The sequence below is a fragment of the Medicago sativa genome, chromosome 8, assembly GCF_051527215.1.
Source record: "Medicago sativa cultivar Bolivia chromosome 8, Bolivia_mono, whole genome shotgun sequence".
NCBI classification, from domain to species: Eukaryota; Viridiplantae; Streptophyta; class Magnoliopsida; order Fabales; family Fabaceae; genus Medicago; species Medicago sativa.
The window spans coordinates 15655240-15675846 of record NC_140756.1 but is presented as its reverse complement, the minus strand read 5'-3'; the positions used below and the strand labels follow the sequence as shown (position 1 = coordinate 15675846).

Below are 20607 nucleotides of genomic sequence, written 5' to 3'. Positions count from 1 at the left end.
AAATTTACCATGTTGCTAATTTCAAATTATCAAAATGTGACTATGCCACTCCAATTTCAAGAAGATCAAGAGCATTTCATTAGAATTCGAAGTACATGTTTGCAACTCGTCTACATTCAACCTTAACCTTGTATTTATGAAATATATAAAATCAATATAAATTATATTAAATCGAATCTCATAATATTCCTAATAAAATTTACACCTTAATTAAAAGAAAACAACTAAATGACAAATAAGTCATACAATTATTCCTTAAAATAAAGTAATAATGAAATTTGACTAAAGGAATGTGAGTAGGCAAACAATTCCATGAACTATACCCAAATTTATCATGTTGCTGATTTTAAAGTATCAAAACGTGACTGTCACTCCAATTTCAAGAAGATCAAGAGCACTTCTTTAGAATTCGAAGTAGATGTGTGCTTTTACCATTAGTTACTTGGGCCTCGATGTTAATAACTCTTGGAAGAAATTGTTCAATTAAAAACATAACATGCTCACTTGGAATTTGAAATGAATAAGAAAAATATTCATTTTTTATATGTTTCTCTCCAAGTGTTAAACTAAAAAATAATAATGAACAAAACTTCAATTTCAATGAAAAATTCAACAAAACCCTCCCTTTTCCAAAACTTACATATGTGGATTGAAACAAAGGATAATTAGAGAATACAAAATATTAGAAGGAAATATATATGAAGCTTGAAGAAAAAAATTAAAACTATCAAGACTAAAATGGAAAGGATAACATTAAGTAAGAAAACAAAATGAAGAGCTTTGTAGTAAACTTGTGTGAACGCTCTAAGATTTAGTATAACTGTTAAAATGAGTAGAAAATGAATGTGAGGTAAGTGGTGATTATAAAGGATGAGAGTGAATGTGAAAAATTATGATATTTTATCCTTTTAAATGAATTCAATGAGGTAACTTCTTTATCTGGAATCCTTCAAAAGTGTCCCAATACTAATTTATTAATTTTATTTACTAAAATAATAGTATATGAAATATTTAAAACATATAATATATTTACTTTAATTAAATTTGTGAGTGTGTCAAATAGATACTTGTCAAAAAATTAAATTAAATTTATAGCGCCTAGAAAAGCCACCAAAAAAATTATAAATTCAAGTTTACAATTATTTTTAATGACATCATATTTTTACTTGAATAGGTATCCTCTAACATGAAGAGAGATAATTTAAGGGATAGACAAAACTCACCTCTTAAGCACCCCTTCAAATCTTCCTCACTTTATGAACATGAGCAATCGTTGTTTCGCTTCCTAACATGAAGAAATTTAATTTATGTAAGTTTACTACAAAGAACAAATAAATATCGTGGTAAAAAAATGTAGAAAATGTACCACTTATCTTGCTGACATTGTTGTACAACTTGAATATGCAAGATATGATCTCAGATCAATGTGAATGAAAGTGTCAAGGGGAGGAAAGAGATGAAAGTACATGTATTAAGCTAAAAAAATTAAACACTATTTTTTTTGTGTGCATAGGCTACATTTGCAAGAATATTAAGGGACAATGTATATTGATCACATTGTAAGTAATTGGATTTTGTTTGAATCCTTTTTATTTATTTTTATAGTGTAGGTCACATTTGCAAAAATATGAAAGGACATGTGTAATATTCATCTTGTAAGTAATTAGAGATTGTTTCAATAATTTTTAGGTCCATGCACAATCAATTTTATAAGTTTATTAGTAGATCAAGAAAAAATTTCAACTCACCTAAACTCTTTATTAAAAAAAATGGATGAAAACTAAAGAACATAAAAATAATGAAAGTTTTATCACATATTACGTACCTATCAAAAACAATGAATAGAAAGAAAAGAAATAGGAGATAAATTAACATTCGGTGGTAGAATGTTAGAGTAAATAATGATTAGAATAAGAGTTGTTCTTTCAACAAAATTCTTCTATCTCCAAAACCTGCACATACTATATGAAAAAAAGAATTCCATTGCAGAAAGTGAAAGAGAGAAGTATGAAAATGAAGACTAAAGAAAATGGATGGGTTAGAGAGAGACATGTGCAGTGGCGGAGCCACGTGTGGACTGGGGCAGGCCATGGCCTACCCATTTATTCTGTGAAAAGACTATTATACCCTTGAGGTAATTTTAATATTTCTACTATGCCACTGCTCAACTTTCCCACTTTCATTCTATTTTGTTGCAAGTAGCTAGGGACGAGGAGAATAGAGCTGTTGTTAACTGTTTGTTCTTTATACAAATTATTAAAGTCCTCTATATATGTTCAGGCTATATTTTTAGTGCAGAACAAACCAGAACTATTCTATTTTATTTTTATGTGTACAATAAAATAATGCAACTTGTACAACAATGTTGCCATTGAAAAGAACTCACATGTTATTCTGAGTTTGTTTCCTTATGCAAATACTTTAAGAATTTAATCATCTAGTTGTTATCTTTATTCATTTGTTGACGGGAGTAGAAAAACGAGAAAAGAAAGTTCTATTACAGTATTTTATAAAACAAGAGAAACATGATTTGATCAATTTGAATTACAATGGAACATATTTATACATATAAGTTCATTTGCTTATTGTATCATTTGCTAAAATTTTGTGCAAATCTTTCTCAGTGGCCAATGCTAATGAAGAACAAGATGAAGAGTCAAAAAATCTTCATTTTTTATGAGTTTAATTTTTTGATGAACGAAAGCGAAATGAGTCGCATTGTATATTATAGGATTTATATATTTTAATTTATTTTGATTGCGGCCACCCCATAATTTTTTGTCTGGCTCCGCCACTGGACATGTGAGTAGTTGTTAGTAATCAAAGGAATAAAAACAATCAATAAAAAAAATGTAATTGAAATGGCCTATATAGAGCTCTTGGTTTTTGATATACAAAACAAAAATGATTAGAATAGCAACGAAGAAATTGAACCGGTCATCTCAAAGAGAAATGTAACTTATATATTAATCATGCAACATGTATAAAGTCAATTAATGGAGAGTTAATTTGTAACTTATATGAGAAATGAAAATGAAAAATGGTATGAAAAAAAGAAACATGCATTAGAGCAAGTGTCAATCTTAGAATAAAAGTAAAAAAAGTTGGGAGTTTTGTTAGAAGGACATGTCAGCAAAGTGTAGCTTAAAATACATGTATATAGAGATAGAGATAGAGATAGAGATAGAGATTCTTAGCAGAGATAGAATATACACCCCTGTAAAGAAGATTCTTTAATTTTAAACTCTGGAGACATACGACTATACAAACTAGCTGATGTGGCGCGCTGACTATGTAACAGTAGTTGATGTGGCACTAACACTTCATAAACTTTATTTTTATTTAAAAAAAATTAAATAGATTTGATTCAGAATAATAAACATAATATAATTTTTAATACTATAAACCGAACAATGCATTCAACACTAAATATTTTTCCCGAACCAATAAATCAAATCTACAAAAGAATCGAACACTGACATAGATTTGAGTGAAAAACAGGTTAATTGGTGAGTGCAGTTTGAAGAAATCAAAGTCGATTGAAGCAAGTTGAAGCGAAGAGAGGAAGAACCATGACGTGTGGGATTTGATAATCAAGAGATGGTTTTAGGGATTTGATAGTAAAAGAAACTCATTAAAACAAATCAATGAGTTTGGTTTGCAAACTTTTGAACAATAATTGGTGGTTTTTCTTTGCTTTTTGCTATGGTAGGGATTATGATTTCCCGTTGAAACAAGAATTGGAATGTAAACTCACCTCTTTTTGATTCAATTTTTTTTTTGTTTTAATTTGTTTTTTTCTTTTTACAAAACGTGTTCATCAATATAAAATTAAAATGAAATTATTAAATATTGTTTACTAAAAGGAATGCCACACGAAAATAAAATAAAAAAGAAATTGAAAAGTAAACTCAACATGCTACATAAGCATATTTTTTGTACAGTTATGTGTTTCAGGGTTCAAAATCAAATAATTTTTAAATTGCAGGAGAAATCTCCAACTTCTTTTTTTATAGGGGGCTAAATCAAATCTCACTCAAATAGCAGGGGTAATCATGACTGACTATATTCGTGTAGATAGAAAAACTCTTGTTCCCACTCTTAAGTTTTAAACAACTACCGAAGAGTTCATCTGAATTTAAATTCTCCAAAGAAGTAAATAAATCTTCATGGCCACGTGGCAGCAGTTGATTGGGTGTGATATGTCATGAAAATTTCACGTGGCAATATGTTTTTTAACCAAATAGAAAAAACGCTTACGTGTGTTATTCACTCAAAAAAAAAAAAAAAACAACAAAATCGCAAATCGCAAACGGCAGGAACAAACTGAAATCGCATCGCAAATCTAAACAAAGAGAAGAAACGGCAACACCAGAATCGCAAATCGCAAGCAGGAAGAGAAGTAAGTAATCCTGTTCCTGTATTCTTGTGCTTTTTTATAATGTGAGATGAGATTCGATTCGATTCCTTTTCTCCTGTTCAAATTTCTGAATTTTCAAGTCTGTGATGTGATTTTTGTTCTCGACGTGAAAAGGTCCAAAAACGGTCACGGTGGCTGCTGATACCGTTTTGTAACGGCCGCAATCCCTGTACCGGTCCGTTTTTTTTGAAACCTTTCACATGTGTCGATGTTAGACATTGGATACACCTTCGATCAGAAGTGTTGGTGCAGGGATCAAAATGGTTGTTTACCTAAAAATTATTTTGTAAAATAACAACCCTTGATTTTCTACTTTACACTTAACTCACTTTAGAGGAGCCAAATTCATGGTATGGAGACTGTTTGATGGTAGTGTATATGAGGAATTTTGTCATTAAAATTGACTATGTTTTTACTACATCTGTTAATAACTTGAATGAAAAAAAGTAATTTGGTTTTTGCGTTTTATATTTTGTCTGGGTTTTAACTTTCTGGTCAGATTTGATTTTTGATTGTATTTTGGATTGGTATTGTAGTCTGTGTTTTGGTTTAGTTGCAAGCAAAGTTCAAGATTCTGAAAGGGAGATTGTGTTCCGAGAAAGATGGTTAAGTTGACTATGATTGCCCGTGTTACTGATGGTCTTCCATTGGCTGAAGGAATGGATGATGCTCGCGATCTTCAAGATGGTGAACTTTACAAACAGCAAGTCAAGTCTTTGTTTAAGAATCTATCAAGAGGGCATAATGAGGCATCAAGGATGTCAGTTGAAAGTGGTCCTTATGTTTTTCAGTATCCTTCTCATATATTATGCTTATAATTATTCTGCTGTTATACTATGAGACACATCCAGGTCCTTATGTTTTCAATAATGAGGCATTGTTCTTCAGTTGAAAGTAGTCATGTAAGAATAGTCCCATTGTTCTGCTGTTATACTATGAGACATACCCAGTGTCTGAGTGCAGCAATTATAATGAGTGGGCAATATTTTGTTTGAGAATTTATAACAATATCATATGCAGTATTGAACGATAGGCGATTTTTTAGAATTGTAGAGAATATAGATGTCTACAGTCTGTTGTTACTTTGGGTGATGTTATCTTCCACTAAATGCCGGGCATCAGATTGAAATGCTTGACTGGGAATTACTTTATTTATCGACATGTATATTTTCATTGCTAGTTCTGCAAATCTTAGTGTTTTGAACATTAGAGGAAGCTATGGCCTGTATTCTTTGTTTTGATTGATATCTCCTTTCTCTGTCGAATCACAATTATATTGGTGCTTTTGTATATGGTATCCATGTGAAAAATAGAATACTACATTGTTTTTCAAAAACCTAGCTTCCCAAGCAAGTTGATATTATTTTCATTATCTTGAAATTTTGTGGTCTTATTATATTACAAATTAGTTAGATTTTGTTGCGTTAGTTTTATTTGAAAGAGTTTCATAGCCCAAAATGACCTTAACACAAACAAGTTATATTATAGAAGGACGGGTCTGTTACTTGACAATGTGCGATCGGGCATACCCCAAGAAACTAGCATTTCAGTATCTTGAAGAGCTCAGGAATGAATTTGAGCGTGTTAATGGGTCTCAAATTGAAACTGCTGCCAGACCTTATGCCTTCATTAAGTTTGGTAAATATCAGTTTCTGTACTGTCACATGCCATTTAGCACTCTTCTCTTTTTCCAATGGTGTTTAATTTACCTTTTTTCTTTTGTTTAATAGACGCATTTATACAGAAGACAAAGAAACTTTACCAGGATACCCATACACAGCGTAATATTGCAAAGTTGAATGATGAACTTTATGAAGTCCACCAGATTATGACTCGTAATGTGCAGGAAGTTCTTGGTGTTGGTGAACAGTTGGATCGTAAGTTATTCTCTGTATTTTCGGAATAATTCTAGTTTATGCAATTTAGCTGCTGATTGCTTGATAATTTTGAATATAGTATAGGTCTGTATTGTATATGCATCCACTGCAGTTGGGTTTTCATGATTGCTATATTTCTAATAAATTCATTCATAAGAAATGAAGCATGGGTTGGGATCTGTAAAAGGTTCTTTTTTTTTTTTTTGCTTATATGTACTCTCTGTAAAAATGGCCACCATACATTTGTATTCTTACTTGGTTGGTCTTATAGTAAACCTGGCTTAATTCAGATTTATATCAGACTGACTCATCAAACACTTGGCGTCAAAACTGATAAGGTTGAGTTGACAATGTTCAAGATAACTTCACCTTTTCTGATAAAAGAAGTGCTAACTTTTTCTTTATCAAGTTGCACCTATGGTATTAATTTAAGGGATAATTAATGTGTTAGGTTAAAGGCTAACTGTAACACCCTAACTATTTTGTCTAGAATACTAATTAGAGTGTCAATTTTGATATTGGATAACATAGATAATTAAGTCTGAAATCACAGCAGTTTACATAACTTGAGTACTTGTCTTAATTAAGTACATAGTACTCCCTCCGTCCCAAATTATATGTCACTTTGGCAATATGTCATTTTGGCAATTTCACACAAATTAAGAAATGTAAATATTGTATGGAGAAGAGAAAATGAGTCTAGGAAACATAAATTAAAAGAATTGGAAAAAGATAGAGTAATAAATATTAAGGGCATAATAGGAAAAGAAGCATTAATGTTTCATTGATATTGTAAAATGACTTATAATTTGGGGCAAACGTATTTTGCTAGAATGACATATAATAATTAAGGACTGTGGGAGTACATAATAGGATTTATAACAAGTCATAATGATACAAAATAATAACTATACATATTAGTCAACTTTTTAAGCTTCAAAGTACCTTCTTTTTCCCTTTTTTGGATACTTGTTCATCTGAAAAGAATAATGAACTAAGGGGAATGAGATTACATCTCAGTGAGTTCTTAACTGCACCATAACCACCCTAACCCGATTATCCGGATTCTCTAACTGCCTATTAAACCAATAAATGAAACAGTCATTATTTATTCAACAATTTTACACGGTTGAACACTCAAGAAATTAATTATCTTGCCAATTTTATCTACAGAGCAATCTGTGTGTGAGTGGTCACAATGAGCCCTGCCTGTCCCGATGAAATAACTATCACCGGATACCTGCTCACAATATTTCTTTTTTTTAAGACATGCTCACAATATTTCTTACTCTACACATGTGCACTTTTCACAACATGCGCCTTTTATCATTAATGATAAACATACTTGATCAACATACAACAAAGTCTTGATCTTTATTATACTTTTATGTGTATAACAACATGCTATATTTCATCTAACCATTCATGGTCCTGGTCAACTATGCCTTGAGTTTCAAATTAGAGGGAGCTAATGCTCAATGGGGAAAAGGGTGTCTTTGCAAAACAGAGGATGGACAATTCTGCCCTAGGCGCCTCAAACTTCTGCCGGCACACCTGAGGCATTAGCCTCGCCTGCAATTTTTCTCAACAAAATTTTAACACGTTTAACTTAAACCATAACTGAATTTATCAACAATGATACGTCATAACACTTCTAACTCATGGTTTATCCAAGGCTTTACTACTAATTTCTCAAGCCTAAGGTATCAATTTCATTAATTTCATTTCTACTAGAATTGAGATATTTTAATTCTACATGCATTACAGTTTCTATTGCTCTACTAATTTCATCAACATTCATCCCTTAACTAAATATCAGCTTACTAAGCAAGGTAGTCAAAATTGCGATCCAACTCGTAGGATCATACGATCTTGACACCCTTTGGCATGCTAGAGTATGGTCGGAATCGGGATTTGGTGGGTGCGGTCAGGATCGCTGCGGAAAATCGTAGGAACGGCAGAAACTGCGATTCATTCTGTTGGTTTATCTTCCTTGAAGTTTCGGGTCCCGCGACCCGGTTTCAACAAAAACACTTTTTTTGTTCAGAAACCCGAAAAAAATATCCTGTGACTCCTCCCCAAACTTGCGTAGGATCTCGAGTCTGACTACCTTGTTACCAAGAATTCACCTTAACCACAATAGGGTGAACCTTACCTGGATAAGAACTCACCTTAACCACAATAAGGTGATCCTTGCCTGGATTGAAGATGAAGATGAAAATAGGATTCTTCAAGCCTTGTGGGTTTCAAACTCTATTTTCTTCTACTAGCTCAAATTTAGTCTTTACTCTCTAATTCTCTTCCGATAAGCCTTCTTCTATTAACGGAGGTGAAGTCAAATCTTCAAGAACATCTTACATGCAACTCTGTTTTTGAAGGAATTGGAGAAAATTGCAACTATGAAGGCGAGGTTGTTTGGGTTCGGTGGAGGGTAGGGGAAGAAGAAAAGAATTCTGATTTTCTTCCTTCCGAAATGCTACAATTTGTCTTATATGTTAGCCTTGGAGTTTGGGTTCGGTGGAGGGTAGGGGAAGAAGAAAAGAAAACTAATTTTCTTCCTTCCGAAATGCTACAATTGCCTAGGAAATTTACTGAATTGCCTCTCCTTCACTTAGAAAAATTTGTTAACTACTCTTGAATTTCTAACTAATTACTTCTATGCTACCAAGGCATTGTGACCGAATTTAGATTAATAATGTGGTAATTAATCAATACTTCCCAATACAAATTATTAGGATATCACACTAACAATGCCTTGGACCTTCTTATAATTTGAAAAGGCTGCGGCAGTAAAACAGCAATATAAGTCTGTCCTGCCTAATGTTAAATAGAAGGAACATAAGATGATTCTCCAATAGGGTGTTGATTCTATCTTGACAAGCGACAACATCATCTTCCAATGCATGTGATCTCCCATTCCTATTTTCTTAACCCCCGGGTACATTGTTCAATGTAGATTTTTATCAGAAACTTGTGCTAAAATTTCTTAGTTCCACATTTTCACCTGCATGATCTTGATAGATGGTTTCTTCTTATTTCTACTTCTCATATGGCTTTTATTTCTGTTTGTATGTTGTTATATTTACTGCTTTTACTTCCTTTGTGAAAGTTATCTTATACATATGATTTAAAATCAAATATGCAGAGGTCAGTCAATTGTCCAGTCGCTTATCATCTGAATCCCGCATATATGCTGACAAGGCTAGAGATTTAAATAGACAGGTTAGTCATTTTCAGTTTTGCTGTGGCATGCACATGATATCTACGCCTTCCATTTTCATTTGAACATTGATGCATGTTCATTTAGTTCTGACCTCTGAAGCTATCCTGCTGCAGTTGTAAATTGGTTCGTGCTATATGCTTTTACAAATTAGATAGAAGCATGCTGTGTGTGGAGTGTTTCATAGAGCTTTTATGATTTATGCATTTTTTATTGCCTTTTACCTAATCAATGCTTCACAAATTTGAAACATGACACTTTCTTTACCTTTTGGTTATAGCTCTCAGTAGCTGTGGAATATAAGAGTCTGTTTTTTCAAAATATTATTCATTTGCATTCCCTTTGATTTTTTTTATGTGGCAGTTTCAGTTTGTGTCATGTGGTTATTTTTAGCATATGATTGTCAGTTAGAACTATAACCCGATGGGCTATCATCGAAAGACATTCATTCGATATTTTATGGTCTTTTAATTTATGAAAGTCCTTTAACATTGCATGGACTGCCAATGCTTGCAGATAATATGTAGGTTAATATAGTAGGTTTTCTCAAGGTTTCTAAATGCAGGTCAAAGATTTTTGTTATCACTGTTACTTAAGTTGAATAATTCCATGACATTCCACTTTAGTAAAACGGCAACCTGGTTGTATAAGTTCCAGTCACAATGGTGCCCAAGGAAGGGTTCCATTTTTGATATATTTTAGGCTAAACTAATCCAATGGTCCCTTAACTAATTACCAGTTTTCATTTTGGTCTCATAAGTCTTAAAATCATCATTTTGGTCCCTCAACTTCTGAAACAAATTTCAAAAATGTCATTTCCGTCAAATAAGTAACTGCCGTTTTTTGATTTGATTTTAACCATTCGATTGAATATCCATTGTATCTATAGTGAACCGTCAGCACCTAATTTTTTTCACCATCTTCTCTCTTCTTCTTCCTCGTATCATCATTATCCTTTTCCAGAATTTTTTTCTTCTTCCAAAAACCTAAATCCCTTCTCTATAATTGAAACTTAAATTCACAAATCCAAACTCAGATTCACAAAATCTCAAAAACAAAATCTAGGTTCGGATTTGTGGTGTTTCCGATTCGTCATTCCAGCAAAACTTGAAGAAGTTGGAAAATGGCTTATCCGGTCTATTGTTGAAATCGAAGAAGTTGAAATAAGAATGAATTAGGGGACAGAAAAAAAAAACAGATCTTAAAATGAAAACGGTGAAGAGCGTCATAAAAAAAACCTTCTCTCTTCTCTTCCTCCTTCATTTTCACGACAACAACACAGAACCCCGACAACAACAACCTTAAAATAACCTCCAAACAACAGCATAAAAAAACCACAATTTATAGGGATTTATTAGTTTTCAATATGTTGAATTAACGTTAAATTAACAAATCCAGGATGAAACTAGCTATGTTGAATTAACGGTTTGTTGATTCCTTTATAAATGTTCATGAAGAATTGTTTTCTGCATGAATTCACCTCAATACACACCAACTGCCACGCCTAGCCTGGATTCGAAAAAATGGTGTTGCAATGGTTTATGATGGAGGACCAGAATGAATTTATGAGTTTGTGTTGATAGATCTCAAAAACCAAATTCATGCCATTAATCTGAAAAACCCAAATCCTTTATTGTTGTCATGATGAGGTTTAGTTTGTGCAATTGAATTTCTAGGGAGATTTAATACTAATTGGGGAAAAGAATTCGATGAACAGGAAGGGGAACAATAAGAACTCAACGAACAGTAAGGGGAACAATAAGAACTCACCGAACAGTAAGGAGAAAGATGAGAGATAAAGATTCATTCAATTTATGCTGTTGCTGTTGTGAATGAGAGATAAGGAAATTTTTTTGTGGGTTTAAAATTTTTTTTTTGGGCTGTTTGAATTTTTTTTTTTGGGTTTATTATTAATAGAAATCATGGTGATGATGATGTTGTTGTTATGATGGTTGATGTTTTTAAATTTTTCTAAAAAAATCGATGAAGATGATGATGATGTTGATGAATCTGATGTTGAAGATGATGAAAAAAAGTGGGGAAGAAGATGAAGAAAGGGGAATTAATTAGTTGTTGTTGACTCGCTGTAAGATAAAATACACATGCGTAATCTAATGGTTTTCCTTTTATAAAAAAGATCAAACGGTTTAAATTAAACTAATTAATAGGATCTACGGTGGACCACTCTTTAGGTTGGTCCACCATAGACATTTGGGGGTTAAAGTTAACGGTCAGGATCTTTTTGAATAGCGGAGCAAACGTTGAAGGACCAAATTGATGATTTTAGGACTTATGGGACCAAAATGAAAACTGAGAATTAGTTGAGGGACCATTGGATTAATTTAGCCTATATTTTAATATTAGGGCTACCTGGTTGTTAAAAGCTCCGATCACTGTGGGGTCCAAGGAAGGGACTAGTCCATTTTGGGTCTATTGTAAAAATTAAAACATAGAACCTCTGGAGTAGCATTAAATAGACAGATTAGAACAAAACAGAACAACGTATGAGTTATATTTTATTCTATATTTTGTAAGTGTTAAAGGTATACGGTATTAAGTTCCACTAAAAAGGATGGAATCAAAGAGAACAGAATCGAACAAGCTGTCACATTTTGTTGACTAAATCTCTAATTATTTTGGCTGCCATTTACATTGTGCGAGTCCTTTGTCCTGTTTACCATTTTTCTAATTCCAACGGTATGGGTTTTCAATAGAAGCATGTTAGGATTCTATATTAATGGTAAGGTAAGCCAATAGAAATGATATAACTCTGCCTAGTGTTGGAATGCGATGCATTCTTTTGAAACTTATGTCTTCTGCCTTATATATTTGGGTTGTAGTTGTTGTCAGCATTATGGATATATAACTTAAAATGAAATATTTGCTGCAGGCTCTGATTCGGAAATGGGCCCCTGTTGCTATTGTTTTTGGAGTTGTCTTTGTACTTTTCTGGCTCAAGAACAAAATTTGGTGATCAAGCTTAGCATTTGACTTCCTAAACCTAGACTGTGTGGCCATGGCTTCTTGTCTTCCTCATATACGACTATCAAGATTTGCTCAGTTTTGTGGGAATCAAACCCTACATAAACTAGGTGATGTCTACTTTTTGTGGACAAATTATGAAGAAAAAAACTATCCTGTGTTACTTCTGAAAAAGGCTGGATCCGACTTTCTGGAATAGAAACATTTTACCTTTATATTTAGGAGACAAGACGTGAAAAAACTGGATTCCCTTGGGGATGCATACAGACATTTCTTCTTACTACCCAATTATTTTCAAGATTACTGCGTTAATGAGTTATATATTGGCTCCTCGATATTTTGTTTTTCGGCCTGCATTTTGTATGGTTAGTATAACGAGTTAGTGTGATATGTTTGTTCTTAGCCTGGTAAACCTTTTTCACTTTCGTTTATACGAGTTTACTTGCAATTAATGCAATGATCAAGATCTATGGGATCCAATATCTATCTTCCCTTTTCTTTTCTTACACGTTGACATATTGCTGTTATTTAAACCAGTCATTGCGCATGTATAGTTTGAACCATGCATTCATTATCACTTATCATTGAAGATACACACACACCAACAAAACAAGCCGTTAAGGGAGGAACACATCTTCAAGGATGAAAGTTGTGTGCTTATCTTGCTTAGGAGAGGTTGAAAAGCTATCCCAGTTTTGTGGTATACCTAAACAAGGAGGTAATTTGCAGATATGGCAATCTTCAGTATGTAGAGGAGCAATGTCAGCTGGAAGAAACATGGCTGTTGGGCAAATCTTATACGAACATATAGTTTGATATTGCAGTGGGAGAACAAAATATGGAGAAAACTTGGACACAATTCTACTGATTACCAGTTATAATATAACAACTTCAAAGAATGACCGTGTAAACGTTGCTGTTTGTTCTTGTTAACCTTCGTTTTCTCAAACCTCTGCCATCCAAATTCTGGGCACTGCCAACAACTGCAAGTCAGCTTTCGTCGCTATAGCAGTTGTCTGTTGTCCTATTGCAGTTTCGTACAACTGCAAGTCAGCTTTCGTCGCTATAGCAGTTGTCTGTTGTCCTATTGCAGTTTCGTATTTGTTTGTTAACCTTAGTTTTGCCAAAGAAACGGTTTTCACATTAAGGAGGATGAAATTTAAATTGTTAGTGCATATATACAATTTTTTGGGTTAATTACTTTAGCAAAAACATAAATGATTCCATAAAGCAAAATAAAATAAATATTATTATTAACAGAAAGTTTAACGAGTAAAAAATTATTATTTTTGAATTGTGAAATTTAGCAAACACCAGTTTAACGTTGTTGATTCTTCCTGATGTTCAATTTGGATGAGTTAATTTAGTTTTTTTGTTTTTTTTTTTTTAAATTATTACTATGATTTTGTCAAAAAAAGATTTCAATTAAATACACATAAATAATAATATCTTATCAAATAGATAATTATAAATGCAAGTATTTTATACAATGAAATATGATTAAATGCTTGGATAATTTTTTGTATACAATTGATTCATAGTTATCAAACTATATTATTAATAAAGAGTTTATCATTTTATAAAAATGATTATTGTACGTTAGTTAAAAAAATTGGAAAAAAATCACAAAAAGTGACAATATAAAGTTTCAACTTATGTAAAATTATGTAAACTTTTATTTAAACATAAAAAAAAAATTAGCTTAGGAGATGCACACTCATATAAATTTAGAAAGAACTATATTAAACTCATTGAATCTCATAAATTGGAATCTAGAAGTGTGTTCCTTTTTAAGTCTTAGACGGTGAAATTGATTGTTCATATCAGTCGATCAACAACAACAACAACAACAACCAAGTCTTATCCCACTAAGTGGGGTCGGCTACATGGATCAAATGATGTCATAGTGTTCTATCAAAAATCATATTTGGATCCAACTCATTGACCTCTAAATCCTTTCTAATGGTTTCTCTAATGGTTATCTTAGGTCTTTCTCTACCTCTTTTAACCTGATTCTCCTTCATTTAATCTACTCTTCTAACAACGGCATCTACGAGTCTTCTCTCTACATGTCCAAACCATCTAAGCCTATTTTCTACCAACTTTTCTACTATAGGTGCTACCCCCACTTTCTCTAATGGTGTCATTCCTAATCCTATCTCGTCTAGTCTTACCACTCATCCAGCGCAACATCCTCATCTTCGCTACACTTACTTTACTCTCGTGTTGGCTCTTAACCGCCCAACACTCTGTACCATACAACATTGCTGGTCTGACTGCTGTCCGATAGAACTTTCCTTTCATATCGGTCGATCCTTGATTTAAAAAATTAAAAACTTTAGAGTAAAACTAAAATCATGTGTTAGCATCAGATTCAATCATATATTACATTTTTCTATTTTGTACCAAAAAACATTATAGTCTTGATTTTGTAAAAATAAAGATAGCTCGCTAATTGTGGTGTCTTATTAATTGTTGCTAATTGTGTGCGAAATTCAAACCTTAATTCTACAACGGTCGAAAACTCAAAACTCTGAACCAAATCAATTCAATGGCAGCCAAACAAGATTCACCAATGGAGCTTCACGAAATCATCACCGAATCTGAAGGATCCGATCCATATTCAGAATGCGACGATTCAGAAGAAGATCCCGATTTCGACATGCTTGAAGAAACCCATCGTAGTTTCTCCAATCTCTCAATCAAGAACAAGGCAAAGAAACGGTAATATCAAAATTTCATTGAAACCCATTTATCAAAATTTGATTTTTAAGTCTTATTTGCTGTTGATTTGGTGTTTTCAGCATAGTTGATGATAAGGGTCTGGCTAGTATTGAGATGAATGCACAAGTGTTGGAGATGAATGCACCTTCTCTTGATGATGATGATTTTGAAAAAGTTCAGAAAATAATTAAGGGTTGGTCTCATTTCATTTGATGGTTCTCTCTCTTTTTTGTATTGTAAGGTGGAAGATTTATTAATAGGGTGCTGTTTGGATAAAGCACTAATAGCATAAGTGCTTATCATATAAGTGATTAGGGTCCGTTTGTTACGGATTATAAAAAATTTGATTATGATGCTCAATAATTTAGAGATTAATTTTTCCGAAAAACAGAAGTTGTATTGTGTTTGTTTACCGGAATGTAAATCACTTTTTTAAATAAATCATCCATGAAAAATGATTTTCTGAGAAGCCACTAAGATCGACTTCTCACTTGAAGTAGTTTTTAGATTTTTTTTCTTCAGATTCTCATTTTTTTTTTGAAAATCTGTAACAGATGGATGAAAATTTCTAAAAGTGATTATTTTGTCTTAAAAAAATGATTTTGTCATGAAAAAGGTGTAACAAACGGGCTCTATGTATGAGCTATTTTCTATAACAAAAGATATAATAAAGTCAAATTGATTTTATATAAGGTATAAGCAGTTTTTATAAGCAATCCTCGAGAGCTTATGGATATGTCATAAGTTGTTTTCATAAGTTCTCCCAAATAGTCTCACTAGTGCTTATGCCAGTGGAAAAGGTAAAATAAGTTAATTAAAAAAAAAAAAAACCTAGATATCTATGTATATCCTTATGTGAACAAGCCTTGAGTAGTACTAGTTAGAACCCATTGGGATAAACAACTTAAAACATATAAACATTTTTGCATAAGTTATCGTGGAGAGCTAGTGGAAATAAGCTATAAACCGCTCATGGAAATTTGTTTCCATAAGCTTTCTCAAGCGGTCTCATAAGTGCTTATGCAAGTAGATAAACCTAAAAATTTCAAATACTAAAAGATAGAATATCTTAAAGTAAAGATGTTCAAGGTTTCTCTCATTGTTTATGTTTTGAACTTTGCAGCTGGACTGTTAGAGAAATTGAAAGTGGATGAATGCAAGATGTATTTGAAGAAGAATGGTCTGAGGCTAACTGGGAATAAGGACACACTTATCCAGCGTATAAAGGAGCATCAAGAGTAATTATTTATTTTGCGTAAAAAAAGAGTTGTTTTTCAACAATTGTACTGTTTCTCTGATTATGTGAGTTTTTCAGGATTATAAATGGTGGAGGGGAGAATAAGTACCCGCCTCATAGCTTTGTGTTGAATTGTAAAGGTGATTGTGCTTATAATTTTCTATAATATGTTGGTTTGATATAAAATTTCCAAAGAAAATTATTGCTTTCAGATTAACATGATATATTCTTTATTGAATTCCTTCTGATATATGTTTAAAAGATACATTATTATGTTGTTGCTAACAACACCAGTACTCAAAATCCAGTACCTCCATCCCCTGGTACTTTGTTTTACTAACTTTTGTTTATCATTTTCATATTGGTATGAATTTTGATATGATCTGTTCAAACAATTTTTGTAATGCACATATATCCTCTAGACATGTAATCACAGTCTCTTGTGTTTGTCGGTGCTCTCTTAAAACACTTTAGGCCTTATTTTTTAGTTTTATCTTTCACTATCTGAAAAATTTGGCTTTATGCAGGTGATGCATGCACCGGGGATGTTGTTTTGTTTGAGCAAAATGTGTATGAAATGTAAGCTGTTATTTCTGTTTTTTATTTTTGTCTTAATGGATGATGACATGTCACACTGTCAGAGATCTCAGTGTACTGCATTTCTTACAAGTTTATGATAGCTCAACTCTCACAACATTGTTATCCTAAATGCACATGTGAATGTTGCTGGTTAAAATCTTCAAGTTTCCTTTTCATAATTGGTTTTCTTAGGTTCAACATAGCGTCCAGGAGTGGCGGTGGTCCACCGTGTGGCAAAAGGATTGTTGCAGGCCGCATAGTGAAAGAAAGTTATGGTGCTGCCAAGCAACAGCATACATTTACGGTGAGTTAAAGTTTAGATAGTTTCTCCTAAATAGATTATATTCTTATTCTGTGGTTGTTGTATAAGCTTATGCAACTCAAGCAGAGTTATTTGCAAAAGAGAAATGTGTTACTATTATACGGATATTAATATCAGCCATTGGAGTACCAGGCTTCATAAGCCTCCAATTTATAGAAGGGTCTTTTTTGGTTTATCGCAATACACATTATTTGTATCACATAGCATGGAACACCGCCGACATAGACACGAACACCAAACACAATGACACTAACACGTAGACACCACACCAGTACTAATTTTAGAAAATGATAGTTCCTGTAACCACATATATCGATGTTGGACACTTAATCTAAAGTGTCGATGCTACAACCGCAGTATAATTTTTATTGAGTTATGTTTTAACTATTCGTTTATTCTTATGCGTCTATTATCCTTTTCTGATACAGATTGAAGTGCTGTGGAGCAAGGGAGAAAAGCCTCTCCCTCCCCTTCACCCCTTACTGATTAAGGGTCGAAACCTATATCGGTTGAAGACTTTGAGACAGGTTCCTCATTTGTGCAGCATCGCTTCTTCTGATATCATTGCGTTGTTGTTCATTCAATATTGATTATGTCCTTGGCTTTAATTTTAGAAATGGGAGGATGAAGGGAAAAGGCAAAAACTGTTAATGGAAAAACACTCTCGGGGATCCCTTGCTAGGGCAGACAGGGAAGCAAGGATACAGGAAAAGGAGATAAGAAAATCAATGAAGGAAAATAGGTACTTCATATGATTTTAGATTTAATGTATCTTGTATTGCAAGTTTCTTTCAATATGAATACTCATATGTTTTATGTTTGCAAAATAATGTAATGTACTTGCTATTTGCACATTCAGGATCTCCAAAAAGGATTCAGCAAAGAACCAGTTCCAATCACATTCATCCATTGCAAGGTCACAAAATCAACCTCAAGAAACAACAACTGTATTCATTAATCCAAGAAAAACCGAATTTCCATCCCAACATTCAGCTTTGTCAACACCGGCAATTGTAAATAAACCAGCAGCTGTAACTGAACAGCGCGTTCAGCCTACAGATTCTCGAACTGTCATAATGGGATCAGACCAGCTCAGAAATTCTGGAAAATCATCTTTTATCGCAAACAACTATTATGCTGACTACCATTACAGAGACAACCCAACTAGTACTGCTGAGAGATACAATGCTTTCATTGCTGAGACAAACAGGAGAGCTTCTTACCAAAGGAAGCCTTTGACAAGTGCAAATCACTTTGTTCCGCGTTCGGCAAATGCAAACCACTTTGTTCCGCGTTCGGAAAATGCAAATCACATGCATACATTGATCCCAAACAGAGAAAGCTATCAACAAAAACAGTTTTGTAGACATTTTGCCCGTGGAAGGTGCCATTTTGGAGATAACTGCAAATTCTTACACGGTTGAGAGACTAAGGGATGCATGAAAGCTTTGTAGTGGCATAATGTCATAGATGTTTTGTTATTGAAATTTAAATTTTGATCTATTACACATGTTATTGTGTAAAATTATCCTTTCTCTGGATAGATATTTTGGCATTAAAATTAAATTTTCTTTTCTAAAATTGAAAAGTTAATCTACTGCTTTATCTATTACTATTACACTTGTTATTGTGGTGTTTTCCTATGTGACGGTTGAATTAAAAGTTCATAGTGAATTTCTCGAATCCATTAAATTATTTGATGTTTTATCTACGTTGCACGGGTGCGGGTGCGGGATACGTCATTTCTCAAAAAACAAAGGTACGGATACGTTAGGATAAAAAAAAATCAATTTAAAATAACATAGCATGAGGAAATTATATTGCAAATATAGTATAATCAAGTGAGAAGTGAGAACAAAAGCTTAACAAGGATTGGGTTTTTTATACAATACGAAAAAGGAAGATAAGAATATACATTGCACAGTAAATTAATTGGTTTAACAAGGCTTAAGTGTTAGACTTTTCTACTTCTGCAACTATTGGCAGACAAGAAAAGGTGGACATTAAGTAAGTAGTAACAGTTCCAGAGTCTAGAAATGTTGTTGTGGCTCTTGAAACAAAAAAAAAAACAAAAAAAAAACTATAATTGCTATTAATTCTCATGAAAAGCCTCATTTTCTCAAGAAAAAAAGGGTTATGAGTACCCTGAGAGTACCACCGCCGTACCATAACCGTACCAACATTAAAAAAAATGAAACTGGTGTGTCATGGGTGCGTACTGTACGCGTACCTTACGAGTACCAGTACCCGCGAAGTACCCGGTACGGGTACGCTTTGCAAATTGGAGTACCGATGCTTCAGAGTATTTTATCGTAACAAAACAAATAATGTGATATTTATATTAATGTGTACCATTAAACAATTTTTTTACCTATAATAACCTGATTATTGAAAATTCACCAAATTCAGTGGTTGGATTAGTAAAATTAACTTTCTCCGAACTTGTATAGTGACCAAAGTAAAAGTGAGTTTAAACTATTTGTCACCAGTTATTTTTAAAAATGAATTTAAAATTTAAATCAAAGTTATGTGATTAAAATATTATAATGCTATAACAGACTGTTTTATGGGATTAAAATATTTGTCACAAGGTCAAATGCATAATGTTTAAGCACTCACATAAAATATCAAACATCAAAGAAAGTTTAAGCACTCACATAAAATATCAAACATCAAAGAAAAGTAGAATCAATTTTTTTTCTTCCTTGTATCTGGTTTTGTGATCAAGTAAATCTAGCCCTAAGATGTTAGGCAACCACTCTTATGAGTTGAGTGAGTAGTGTAGTTTTACAAATGCATTCAATGATATGTTGTGACTTAGATTAATGAATATTAAAATATATAAGTGATGTAGATTTTCTACATGTCATATAACTATGTACACGTGAGTATATATAAGATCGTTTTCCACAGGGAGTTGCGTTAAATCATAAGCGTTTTCACAATCTTTCACATTAAGGTATCCTTTATAAAATATTTGTTTGTAACACTATATCCACAGATGACATAAAAGTAAAAACGAGAGGAGATCAAACTATTTCACTTGCGGTATAAGATAACGAGCAAGCATAACAGCAGCAATCTCTCGATCGATTAACAGACTCTAGCTTTATAACCAATATTATTACAATCATTTCTACAACATCCTTCGTGTCCAAAGCGACATCGTTATTTCTAAGTTAGCGTTTAAACATTCGTGTCCAAATCCCTTAAACGATAACAAAGTCGATCGGATAACTTAATCGA

The 20607-nt window shown here is 32.9% G+C and overlaps 2 protein-coding genes across 2 annotated transcripts; both read left to right on the top strand.

The window, feature by feature from the left end:
- Positions 1-4262: 4262 nt before the first annotated feature.
- SEC22 (Synaptobrevin family protein) lies at positions 4263-12979 on the top strand. Its single transcript, XM_085732026.1, has 6 exons — positions 4263-4402; positions 4957-5210; positions 5898-6058; positions 6151-6297; positions 9443-9519; positions 12408-12979. The coding sequence occupies exons 2-6, from the start codon at positions 5023-5025 to the stop codon at positions 12489-12491; spliced, it is 657 nt and encodes a 218-aa protein (XP_085588152.1). The 5' UTR covers positions 4263-4402; positions 4957-5022; the 3' UTR covers positions 12492-12979.
- Positions 12980-14883: 1904 nt separating this feature from the next.
- On the top strand, positions 14884-18979 carry LOC146897309 (uncharacterized). Its single transcript, XM_085734869.1, has 9 exons — positions 14884-15223; positions 15304-15416; positions 16347-16461; positions 16539-16600; positions 16988-17039; positions 17232-17343; positions 17790-17888; positions 17976-18103; positions 18221-18979. Exons 1-9 carry the CDS (start codon positions 15051-15053, stop codon positions 18783-18785), a joined length of 1419 nt encoding a protein of 472 aa, XP_085590995.1. The 5' UTR covers positions 14884-15050; the 3' UTR covers positions 18786-18979.
- The last annotated feature ends 1628 nt before the right edge of the window (positions 18980-20607 follow it).

Bases quoted from the DNA above. Each gene is read 5' to 3' on its own strand.
- SEC22 (XM_085732026.1), top strand. From the start codon at position 5,023: ATGGTTAAGTTGACTATGATTGCCCGTGTTACTGATGGTCTTCCATTG. The intron at 6,059-6,150 runs GTAAATATCAGT...TTTGTTTAATAG, and splicing joins TTATGCCTTCATTAAGTTTG to ACGCATTTATACAGAAGACA. The intron at 6,298-9,442 runs GTAAGTTATTCT...TCAAATATGCAG, and splicing joins TGTTGGTGAACAGTTGGATC to AGGTCAGTCAATTGTCCAGT.
- LOC146897309 (XM_085734869.1), top strand. From the start codon at position 15,051: ATGGCAGCCAAACAAGATTCACCAATGGAGCTTCACGAAATCATCACC. The intron at 17,889-17,975 runs GTTCCTCATTTG...CTTTAATTTTAG, and splicing joins GGTTGAAGACTTTGAGACAG to AAATGGGAGGATGAAGGGAA. The intron at 18,104-18,220 runs GTACTTCATATG...TTGCACATTCAG, and splicing joins AAATCAATGAAGGAAAATAG to GATCTCCAAAAAGGATTCAG.